Genomic DNA, 11,783 nt, shown 5'->3' with positions numbered 1-11,783 from the left:
TAGTTGATTTAGTGCATTTTAGGTTATTAGTTCTATTGTTAATGCATTTAAGGTTAGTTTATTTTTAGTTGAACTAGTTGATTTAATAAAACTACTTTATTTTACTATATATAGAAGTAGTTTATTTTTAGTAAGTACTACTTTATTTTATTTATAGTAAGTGCCTAATTAATAGTTGAACTGGTTGATTTAATAAAACTACTTTATTTTACTATAGAAGTAGTTTATTTTAGCAGAAAATTAATAGAACTAGTTTATTTTTTTAGTTCAGGCAATTATTCCCGCATCGACGTCGACGATGCCTATCCCGCATCCTCGTCGTCCACTCGGTGGAGGAGGCCGGCTTGATCAGAGGGGTCATGTCCGGGACTGGGCTGCGCCGGGCTGGTATTGGGAGGTGCTACCTTTCAGGGGGCGTAAGTTGGTGAGGAGCCAGCCCGTTGACCCGATCCTTGTTTGGTGGCAGTCGTGTGGGCCAGTGACGGTGCCAAGGCTTCCGGACACCGCGGAGGTGGTACGTCACCGTGTCAGCGAGGAGGACGAGCACGTCCGTCGCTACATGGTTGCGTTGGAGGGCAGCTTCGACAATACCTGACAGCTTCTTCAGGGATCTCATTGGAGCTATGATCCTTTGATGGTTCCTTCTCTTTGGGTGTCCACCACCCGCGCCGATACCCGTCGGGTGCTACGGTTCTAGCTGTACTAGCGATGCTATATGTATGATAGTATTCGAGGTGTATTAGTGATAATATTCGACGATGTACGGACGCAAGACATGATGTAGTTTTGCTTATAATTGAATGCATCCTAATTTGAATACTACTTTATTTTGCGATTTGATTTTGCTTATTGAATGCTCAAATTGGAAAACTACTCCTACTCTGAATGCTAAAATTAGAGAGCACTATGCAAGGCGTATGCATATGATTAGTTGATAGCTTATAGGGTTTTTTTTCGCAGAAATCTAGGAGCCCCCCTCCATCATCCCCGCCGTCGTCCCCGTCACTGACCCCCTTCGACCTCAAGGTGAGACCAGCCAAATCTCCATGTCAATATGAGTCCTATAATATGAGTTCTCGGGTTGACTCTATGTCTGTCGAGTCTCCACCATATATGAAAGGACGAAGAATCCCGACTATTGTCGTGCAGGTAGCTTCTCCTTCGTTCCCATGATGAATAATAATGATCTAACTTATTTTTTAGTACATATATTTAATTGTAGATGTTTAATATTTGAATTATGAACATAGGAAATGTCGTACTCGGACGACGAAAGTCTCCCGGGGGAGTGCGACTGGTGCCACGACGACCAAGGTCAGTGCGACCAGCCTCACCTGGACGAAGATCGGCGCTTCAACATTAAGCTGGAGGAGACCTTCGTGATGGGAAACGTAGTAATTTCAAAAAATTTCCTACGCACACGCAAGATCATGGTGATGCACAGCAACGAGAGGGGAGAGTGTTGTCTACGTACCCACGCAGAACGACTGCGAAAGCGTTGACACAACGTAGAGGAAGTAGTCGTACGTCTTCCCGATCCGATCGATCCAAGCACCGTTACTCCGGCACCTCCGAGTTCTTAGCACACGTACAGCTCGATGACGATTCCCGGGCTCCGATCCAGCAAAGCGTCAGGGAGGAGTTCCGTCAGCACGACGGCGTGGTGACGATCTTGATGTTCTACCATCGCAGGGCTTCGCCTCAGCACTGCTACAATATAATCTAGGTGGAATATGGTGGCAGGGGGCACCGCACACGGCTAAGGAACGATCTCAATGATCAACTTGTGTGTCTAGGGGTGCCCCCTGCCTCCGTATATAAAGGAGCCAAGGGGAGGGGGCCGGCCGGCCAAGGAGGGCGCGCCAAGGGAGTCCTACTCCCTCTGGGAGTAGGATTCCTCCCCCCAATCCTAGTTGGAGTAGGATTCGCTGAGGGGGAAAGAGAGAGAGGGGGGCCGGCCACCTCTCCTTGTCCTAATAGGACTAGGGGAGGGGGGAGGCGCGCGGCCCATCTTGGGCTGCCCCTTCTCCTTTCCACTAAAGCCCATTAAGGCCCATACAGCTCCCGGGGGGTTCCGGTAACCTCCCGGTACTCCGGTAAAATACCAATTTCACCCGGAACACTTCCGATATCCAAACATAGGCTTCCAATATATCAATCTTTATGTCTCGACCATTTCGAGACTCCTCGTCATGTCCGTGATCACATCCGGGACTCCGAACTAACTTCGGTACATCAAAATGCATAAACTCATAATAACTGTCATCGTAACGGTAAGCGTGCGTACCCTACGGTTCGAGAATAATGCAGACATGATTGAGACACATCTCCGGTCAATAACCAATAGCGGGACCTGGATGCCCATATTGGCTCCTACATATTCTACGAAGATCTTTATCGGTCAGACCGCATAACAACATACGTTGTTCCCTTTGTCATCGGTATGTTACTTGCACGAGATTCGATGGTCGGTATCCAATACCTAGTTCAATCTCGTTACCGGCAAGTCTCTTTACTCGTTCCGTAATACATCATCTCGCAACTAACTCATTGGCTGCAATGCTTGCAAGGCTTATGTGATGTGCATTACTGAGAGGGCCCAGAGATACCTCTCCGACAATCGGAGTGACAAATCCTAATCTCGAAATACGCCAACCCAACATCTACCTTTGGAGACACCTGTAGAGCTCCTTTATAATCACCCAGTTACGTTGTGACGTTTGGTAGCACACAAAGTGTTCCTCCGGTAAACGGGAGTTGCATAATCTCATAGTCATAGGAACATGTATAAGTCATGAAGAAAGCAATAGCAACATACTAAACGATCGGGTGCTAAGCTAATGGAATGGGTCATGTCAATCAGATCATTCACTTAATGATGTGATCCTGTTAATCAAATGACAACTCATTGTTCATCGTTAGGAAACATAACCATCTTTGATTAACGAGCTAGTCAAGTAGAGGCATACTAGTGACACTCTGTTTGTCTATGTATTCACACATGTATTATGTTTCCAGTTTAATACAATTCTAGCATGAATAATAAACATTTATCATGATATAAGGAAATAAATAATAACTTTATTATTGCCTCTAGGGCATATTTCCTTCACTTCGATGTTGAAACGGTACGCAACGACGACAAGTGTTATTTTTTCGTAACTAAGCTCGACTTCAAATATTTCAATGTGTACTTTTCATCTTTTACAATTCGACTAGCTTATCCCATGCCATGCAAGATGCTATGTCTTGGAGAGGATGGGTTTTGAAGACCATGAAAGTTTCGAAACAAAGAAAATTCACCTAAGGACCCATCATGGTGTGGATTTTGAAGTAAAGCAGTACAATTCTGAGAGCGTAACCCATTTTTGTTGCAAAAAATGGGAAGCACTTTGCAAGATGTATGGTTTTGATGAGGGTATGCTTGTCACCATGGATGTTGCTGATCCTGAAATCGAGCAAGACAATATGGACATTTGGATCCTTGTTGATACGCCTCCAATTCTATCGCTATGTGAGTTTCTCAAACATAGTTATTAGCTAATTTATATTGTTTATTTCGAAATAGTTGACATCATATTTCCATTGACAGCTTATTTTGATTGTTCAAACAATGTGCGGAACATGGTAGATAAAACCCACTACACCAATGGCTCCGAATCAACTTATCAGGAGAAAAATCATCTGGTCGGATTTTATACTAATATTGAGAATTACAATATCTACAATCAAACTCCTCAACATTATGGTCAATACATGCCACTAGTGCATGTGTTGAACTACGGTAACTACCATGGGGATACCCTGGTAAGATTTTTACTATTACGACATCCGTGCATCTTTTGCATACTTTTAAAACTAGTACATCATTGCTAACTATGAAGTTATTACTATGTTTTTCAACAGAGAATCCCAGAGGATTGTGTGCCTCATTTGATGTATCAGAATGGCAACCTTCGTGTTTTGAACATATATCCAGGTCATCCTACGAATCTCAACTGTGCATACCGGATTTCTCAAAGAAGTGGAGACATGCTAATCAAAAAATGGAAAAAAATGTATGGACAGTCGTAAGGAGCGTTGTTTTGAGCGATGATACGTCTCCAACGTATCTATAATTTTTGATTGCTCCATGCTATATTATCTACTGTTTTGGACATTATTGGGCTTTATTATCCACTTTTATATTATTTTTGGGACTAACCTATTAACCGGAGGCCCAGCCCAGAATTGCTATTTTTTTCCTGTTTTAGGGTTTCGAAGAAAAGGAATATCAAACGGAGTCCAAACAGAATGAAACCTTCGGGAACGTGATTTTCTCATCGAATACAACTCAGGAGACTTGGACCCTATGTCAAGACATGTAACAGGAGGCCATGAGGTAGGGGGCGCGCCTACCCCCCAGGCGTGCCCTCCACCCTCGTGGGCCCCCTGTTGCTCCACCGACGTACTTCTTCCTCCTATATATACCCACGTACCCCCAAACGTTCAGATACGGAGCCAAAACCCTAATTCCACCGCCGCAACTTTCTGTATCCACGAGATCCCATCTTGGGGCCTGTTCCGGAGCTCCATCGGAGGGGGCATCGATCACGGAGGGCTTCTACATCAACACCATAGCCTCTCTGATGAAGTGTGAGTAGTTTACCTCAGACCTACGGATCCATAGTTAGTAGATAGATGGCTTCTTCTCTCTTTTTGGATCTCAATACAATGTTCTCCCCCTCTCTTGTGGAGATCTATTCGATGTAATCTTCTTTTTGCGGTGTGTTTGTTGAGACCGATGAATTGTGGGTTTATGATCAAGTCTATCTATGAATAATATTTGAATCTTCTCTGAATTCTTTTATGTATGATTGATTATCTTTGCAAGTCTCTTTGAATTATCAGTTTGGCTTGGCCTACTAGATTGATCTTTCTTGCAATGGGAGAAGTGCTTAGCTTTGGGTTCAATCTTGCGGTGTCCTTTCCCGGTGACAGTAAGGGCAGCAAGGCACGTATTGTATTGTTGCCATCGAGGATAACAAGATGGGGTTTTCTTCATATTGCATGAGTCTATCCCTCTACATCATGTCATATTGCTTAAGGCGTTACTCTGTTTTTACTTAATACTCTAGATGCATGCTGGATAGCGGTCGATGAGTGGAGTAATAGTAGTAGATGCAGGCAGGAGTCGGTCTACTTGTCTTGGACGTGATGCCTATATACATGATCATACCTAGATATTCTCATAACTATGCTCAATTCTGTCAATTGCTCAACAGTAATTTGTTCACCCACCGTAGAATACTTATGCTCTCGAGAGAAGCCACTAGTGAAATCTATGGCCCCCGGGTCTATCTTTATCATATCAATCTCCTACTACTTAGTTATTTACTTTGCTATTTACTTTGCCTTTATTTTACTTTGCATCTTTATCATAAAAATACCAAAAATATTATCTTATCATATCTATCAGATCTCACTCTCGTAAGTGGCCCTATAGGGATTGACAACCCCTATTTGCGTTGGTTGCGAGGATTTATTTGTTTTGTGCAGGTGCGAGGGACTCGCGCGTAGCCTCCTACTGGATTTATACCTTGGTTTTCAAAAACTGAGGAAAATACTTACGCTACTTTACTGCATCATCCTTTCCTCTTTGGGGAAAACCAACGTAGTGCCAAAAGAGGTAGCAAGCGACCGAACCCAGCAGTAGCGAGCGTTGCTTTTTTTTCGAGCGAGCAAGCGCGCTCGTGGGCCGGCCCGTCCGGGTGACGGCACGAGCGCCAGCTTGTTAATGGGCGCTTGAAGCGTTGACCAGGAGCTCCCGATCGAGCGAGCTAGCCAGTGCATCGACGTGGAGACCTCGATCCCCTCCGCCTCCCACCACCGATCGCTGGTGTCTTTGGACTGCTAGCGAGGGTGGACGAGGGGGGGGGGCAGTTAGGGAACCTCCCGCCCGCGGAACCGGTGTTTTTTCTCGGGCAAGAGATCCAAACGATGGGCTCGGCGGCTGCGTCTGACGCGGCGACGAGCGAGTTGGAAGCAATGATGAAGGAGCTGGGGCTAAAGGAAGATGATCTGGTGGACGTGGTTGTAGAAGATGGCGACATCCCTGTAGAGGCCACCCGCTGGATGGCCATAGCATGCGTGAATACGGACAAAGAGTACAGCCAATACTGGTTCTATCATAACATGAGAGTCGCCTGGGATCTAGCGAAGGAGGTAAAATTCTGGCCGCTCGAAGAGAACCTATACACGCTGCAATTCTCCTGCTTGAGAGATTGGGAGAGAGTAATGGAAGATGGACGTTCAAGGGCAAGGCAGTCATCATAGAGCCGTATGATGGAATCACTAGGCCATCATCGATAGAGCTGAACAAGATCGAGATGTGGATTCAGATTCACGACCTACCAGAGCTCTTTTTTGGCCTGATTAAGTCTTTGGCGGCAACTATTGGGGATTTCATCTTTGCGGAACCTAAGTCTCAGGATTTTGAAGGTAACTTCTTCCGGGTCAGAATCAAAGTGGATGTTACAAAACCCCTAAATAATGCGGTTTCTTTGGTGATAAAGAGGAAGAGGGAGATCTTCCGGGTGAAGTACGAGAGGTTGCCAGACTGGTGTGCAGTTTGTGGCATGCTTGGGCACCTGTACAAAGAGTGCGGCAATGGGATCCATCCCCCTTCGGCACTTGTCTTTAAAAACCTTCAAGTTGAATGGTTCAGAGGGCCAGGTCGTGGCCCGGGAGCTGGGAGCTCAACAGGGGCAGGCAGAGGCCGAGGCCGTGCAGGCCGTGGTGCAGGTCGAGGGAGGAGCCAAAGAAACGGCCAAGATTGGATGGAGCAGGATGTGGTTAACCCTAAACCTGATGACGTACTGATGAAAGATGCTGAAAGTAACAGGAAGCGTGGCTCTATGCAAGTAAACATGGGAAGCCCGGTTGAACCAGAACTTGCAGCAACAAAAAGTGATAATGGACAGCAGCTCCTCGCTTTGCCTCCTGCGGTGGTACCCCCTAGCCCAGATTCCAAGCAAGAACCAAAGAGGACCAATGCCACGGTGATGATGTTTGAGCATGGAAATATGAAGCCTTTAGGCAGCAACAACCTACCCAATGCGTGTTTGGCGGGCTCCCTCGAGGAGTCGCGCCGAGCGCAATGAGTTACTTATGCTGGAACTGTCGCGGGGCTGGCAAACCCGTGACAGTGCGTGAGCTTCGCAATCTAGCGAGGCAAATTGCCCCCTCGATCCTTTGCATTGTTGAAACTCAGATCGAGGGCTCCAGGGTGGAGAATATGGCTGTGTCTTTAGGTTATAATAAAAGTTTTGCTGTAAGTAGCTCCGGTAGGAGTGGTGGTCTTGGAATCTTTTGGAATGAGGAAACAAAGCTTGAAATTTTAGGGTATTCGAAGTACCATATTGATGCTATGGTGGGTGAGCTTGTTGACATACCAACTAGAGTTACTTTTGTATATGGCGAAGCCCAGGTCAGCGAACGTTACAAAACATGGGATACACTACGAGGTATTGCTGGATCTTCCAACCTGCCTTGGGTGGTATTAGGTGATTTTAATGAAGTGCTTCATGGGAATGAACATGATGGAGTAGGTATGAGAAGCCAGGCGCAGATGGATGGCTTTCGGGATGCACTTGATACGTGTGGCTTGTCGGATATTGGATACACTGGTAATAATTGGACCTAGGAGAAGAAGGTGACTGGAGGCACGTTCACTAGAGTGCGATTGGACAGAGCGGTGACAAATCCAGCATGGAGTATCGCCTTCCCAGCGGCCGTCCTTGAGCACAAGCTAGCGGCATCTTCGGATTACGTAGCAATTCTTCTAACGCTACGCGACATGCATGCATGCAGGAGGGTCCCACAGGCTTTTAAATATGAGCTTGCCTAGGAGCGAGAAGAATCTCTAGCGACAACATTGGCAGAAGGCTGGGAAAAAAGCAATGTTGATTCGGTGCAATCATTGCATGACAAGCTACAGGCGGTGGCGGGAGAGGCAATTTTGACTATTTTGACCTGTGGACAAAATCAATTCACAAAATGAACTGCCCGTGAAACTATTTCACAGCACTGACCCTTTTGTGTAGCGCCCGCCACGCAGGCGCCACACCCTACGGTGCAACGCCTAGCTCGGGGGCGTTGCACCTCAGTCCACCGTGGCAGCCCCTGGGCCCGCACCCAGCAGTGCAGCGCCTCAGAGCTAGGCGCTGCACCGTAATGTGCAGCGCCCGGCCCGCAGGCGCTGCACTGTGACTTAGATGCCAGCCGCCCGCTGCCCCCCACCCCACCCATTCGTTCCAGAGGAGTTACAGAACAGGCGGCCGGCGGCTTCCTCCTCTCCCCCTCTCAATCCCCTCTTAAAAAATCTTCAAATCTGACGATTTGGCCCGTGGATTCCTTCACCAATCCATCCTAGAAGGTACTTTTCTCCGATCCCCTTCTTTCTATCCATAGAATGTATGCTATTTCGGAGATTTGAGGAACCCTTGTTTGAATCTTGTGTGTATTAGATTTAGGGAATTTTTGTTTGAATCTTGCATGTATTAGATTTGGGGAACCCTTGTTAGACTAGAATGTGGTTTGGATACATAGGTTGACATGTTATTTATATAGTTTGGATACATAGGTTGACATTTTATTTATATGGAAAAGATATTTGTATTGAATCTTGCATGAGGTAGGCTTAGTTTAGTTTATTGAAATTGCATTTGTATTGGCAAGAATGGTTTGGATACATATGCTTTGTATTTTGCATCTAGTAGGCGTACTTTAGTTTATTTGTATTGAAAAGATAATCGTGTTGACAAGAAAGCTTTCTTTCAAAATTGTTAGGATGGTTTGGCTTCTCGATGATCACTGGGACAAACAACACCGGTCGTACGCTATGGCGGTGGAGCAGCGGGTAATAATGAAAGTGGCCTGTTTTATGAATTTCGTATTTATTTCAAACACAAATGCCCCATATGTAATGTTATGAATTGTTTGTTTGTAGGCGCTTGCACCTTTGAAGCTTCGTTCTCACGGGGTCACCCTTGGGTGGATGCGCTATGATGAGCAATACACACCGTATGTAAGGGAGACAGGACTTCTCCCTTTCATTCATATGGTCAGACGGTCGACGCCACCCAACAATGCTCCAGCACTCACCGCGCTTATTGATCATTGGCGGCCGGAGACACATAGTTTCCATCTACAGACCGGGGAGATGACAGTGACGCTCCAGGATATTGCTATGATCACCGGTCTTCCTATCGATGGGAATCCTCTATGTATGAGCACAGACTCCGATGGGTGGCGCGCGCAGATGCATGCCCTTATCGGTATGGTTCCTCCGGAGCCTCCGGAACCAGCAGCAGAAAACAAGAAGAAGGAAAGAGTCGCAGCCGGTGCTACTTTCACGTGGATTACTGAGCACTTTGGTACTTGCCCACCGGAAGCTGATGAGGACACGGTCAAGATATATGCTCGTGTCTACATGTGGTATGTGATATCCAGGGCTATGTTTGCTGATGGCACAGGCAAGAATGCTCCATGGATGTGGTTGAAGACGTTGACCGTCTTCGATAGCAAATGGAGTTGGGGTTCGGCGACACTGGCTTACTTGTATAGACAGGTATGAAGTTGTTTCTTTTTCACGTCATTTCTACATTATGAATGCGATCTTGCTCTTAATTGAACCATGTTCTCTTTTATGTGCAGTTGGACGAAGCCTGTTGTAGGTCATCTGGAGGTATTGGTGGTTGTTTGCTCGCACTTTCCATATGGAGCTGGGAGCGTTTGCCGGTTGGACGTCCGAAGAAGGTGAAGTACGATGATTGGGACGACAAAGGCGACCTACTACGGCTACCCACTTGGGCTTACAAGTGGGATGTGATAAATGAGACGACAGATGATCCCTCGATCATGTACAAGTTGTACCAGAGTGAGCTTGACGCGATCACGCCTGAGCAGGTGAATTGACATGGCATAAGTGATTATGATGCTTCTATTGCAACTCGATATCAATTTTGCATTCTATCCCATTTTGCAGGTGATATGGGAGCCGTATGGAACAGGAGATAGTTTTGGTAACCCTTTAGAGTTCAGGCTGAATCCGATGTGCACTAGGGATAGGGATCTCTGGCGTATGCAGTGCCCACTCATATGCAACTGGGCGGTTGAGCTTCACCTCCCACATCGAGTGCGCCGTCAGTTTGGTTTGTTCCAGGCACATCCGCCGGAGTGGGAGGACACGGACAAGTTGCTACATGCGTAAGATATAATTAACCTTGAGTACTTAGCAGCTTCTCGGCGGTTTCGATGCTACTAATATTATGTTTCTAACTTGCAAGTTGGATAGGAAAAGGCAGCGGAAGATTAAGGATTGGGCCAAGCATCACAGAAAGTATGTCGTACAGTTTGCGCTTAGTGTGGAGCAAGCTAGGGCTGGAAAAGGAGTCCAGCTTCGTGAGCACTGCCCTATAGCGTTCAACAACTATCTCACATGGTTTCTTGCAAGTACCCGTGTGGAGGTATGCAAGCCGGCGTATGCTGAGGAGATTTTGGAAGAACCCACTGTTTTTGATGAGGTAGCCCAACACCAGTACAACGCATTAGTCAGGAAAGGCAACTCAGTGATCCCTTCAGCTCCAATGATGAACTTTGTGGTATTTGCCCTCTTTGCTTTTCATTCACACTATTCACATCTTCTCTTGCCTAACACGTTAATACCATTTCTGTTCATAGCGTGCCCAGATCAAGAAAGCAGCTGATGAGACCGAGACTATTCTTGAAACAACCCCGGCTGGCAAAAGCGATGGAGAAGGTGCACTTCGAGCATTCATCAAGGTTCACATCTCCTTCAAACTAGCACTTAACATGTGTTGCTACGTTCGATGTCTCATTCACTTGTACATGTTGCAGCGCCAGGGCCAAAAGTTAAGGCGGCTATCAAACCTTTTTGGTTGTCGTGACCCCGAGTATGTATCACCAGAACGGTCTAGGTCGGCGACACCATCAGATCCCGCTTCGGGCCAGAGCCATGGTGATCATTTGGAGGATGAGGATGTGGGTGTGGTCACCCAAGAGGTATGGCATGAGCATATATATCCAACTGTTGATGCATTGCTAACTATATCCTCACACACGGTCTTTCCATATCTTTTGTTGATGCATAGGTTGCTGATGATGATATGACCTTGGGGGCGTACCAGGTTAGGTCTGCATACATACTAAAGCCTAGAAAGGGAATCAACAAGTACACACCTGAAGACTTCACCGAAAGAGGCAAAAGGACGGTCGGCACCTCGCGGATGGCGGCTTTGGATGACTATTTGGATGACGATGTCAATGACGTGGAGGAACCGGAGCCAGAGCGGGAGCGTGTTCCTCTTCCTAGGAAGGTCAAGAAGTTAGCCAACAAGAGGGGGGGAGCAGCCAAAAAGCGCTCAAGGAACTAGCTCTTCTTAGGAACTAGCCATAGTCCTTTATTTGTGGTAGCTCTATGTTGAACTTGATCCTCTTTGTATGTCTTAGTTATGTTGAACTTGGAGTTGACATCTTAGCAATGTTGAACTTGGTCCTCTATGTTGCACTTGTTGTCTTAATAATGTTGAACTTGATCTTCATTAGCTTCACCATTAAAGCCCTCATCTTGATCATTCACATTGGCAGTCTCGACATGTTTGAACTGGTCTGGATCCTTGAGGGTGACCTCAACTCCCTGCTCAACCACATTGAACTCTGAACCATGACAATCACCCTCTGGGTGCACCAAGTCCCCCTCTCCCTTCCTCATCTCTACCTGA

General features: G+C 46.4%; 1 protein-coding gene across 1 annotated transcript; it reads left to right on the top strand.

The window, feature by feature from the left end:
- The first annotated feature begins 8,731 nt into the window (after positions 1-8,731).
- Positions 8,732-11,435, top strand: LOC125546544 (serine/threonine-protein phosphatase 7 long form homolog). The gene is made up of 8 exons (XM_048710769.2): positions 8,732-8,899; positions 8,990-9,610; positions 9,697-9,948; positions 10,028-10,248; positions 10,328-10,643; positions 10,723-10,824; positions 10,900-11,064; positions 11,154-11,435. The coding sequence occupies exons 1-8, from the start codon at positions 8,831-8,833 to the stop codon at positions 11,433-11,435; spliced, it is 2,028 nt and encodes a 675-aa protein (XP_048566726.2). The 5' UTR covers positions 8,732-8,830.
- The last annotated feature ends 348 nt before the right edge of the window (positions 11,436-11,783 follow it).

This window comes from Triticum urartu, chromosome 3A (genome assembly GCF_056163025.1).
Source record: "Triticum urartu cultivar PI428250 chromosome 3A, HENAU_Tu73, whole genome shotgun sequence".
Classification (NCBI taxonomy): domain Eukaryota; kingdom Viridiplantae; phylum Streptophyta; class Magnoliopsida; order Poales; family Poaceae; genus Triticum; species Triticum urartu.
This window is presented reverse-complemented; position numbering and strand designations above follow the sequence as displayed.

Bases quoted from the DNA above. Each gene is read 5' to 3' on its own strand.
- LOC125546544 (XM_048710769.2), top strand. From the start codon at position 8,831: ATGGTTTGGCTTCTCGATGATCACTGGGACAAACAACACCGGTCGTAC. The intron at 9,611-9,696 runs GTATGAAGTTGT...TTTTATGTGCAG, and splicing joins TGGCTTACTTGTATAGACAG to TTGGACGAAGCCTGTTGTAG. The intron at 10,644-10,722 runs GTATTTGCCCTC...TTCTGTTCATAG, and splicing joins CTCCAATGATGAACTTTGTG to CGTGCCCAGATCAAGAAAGC.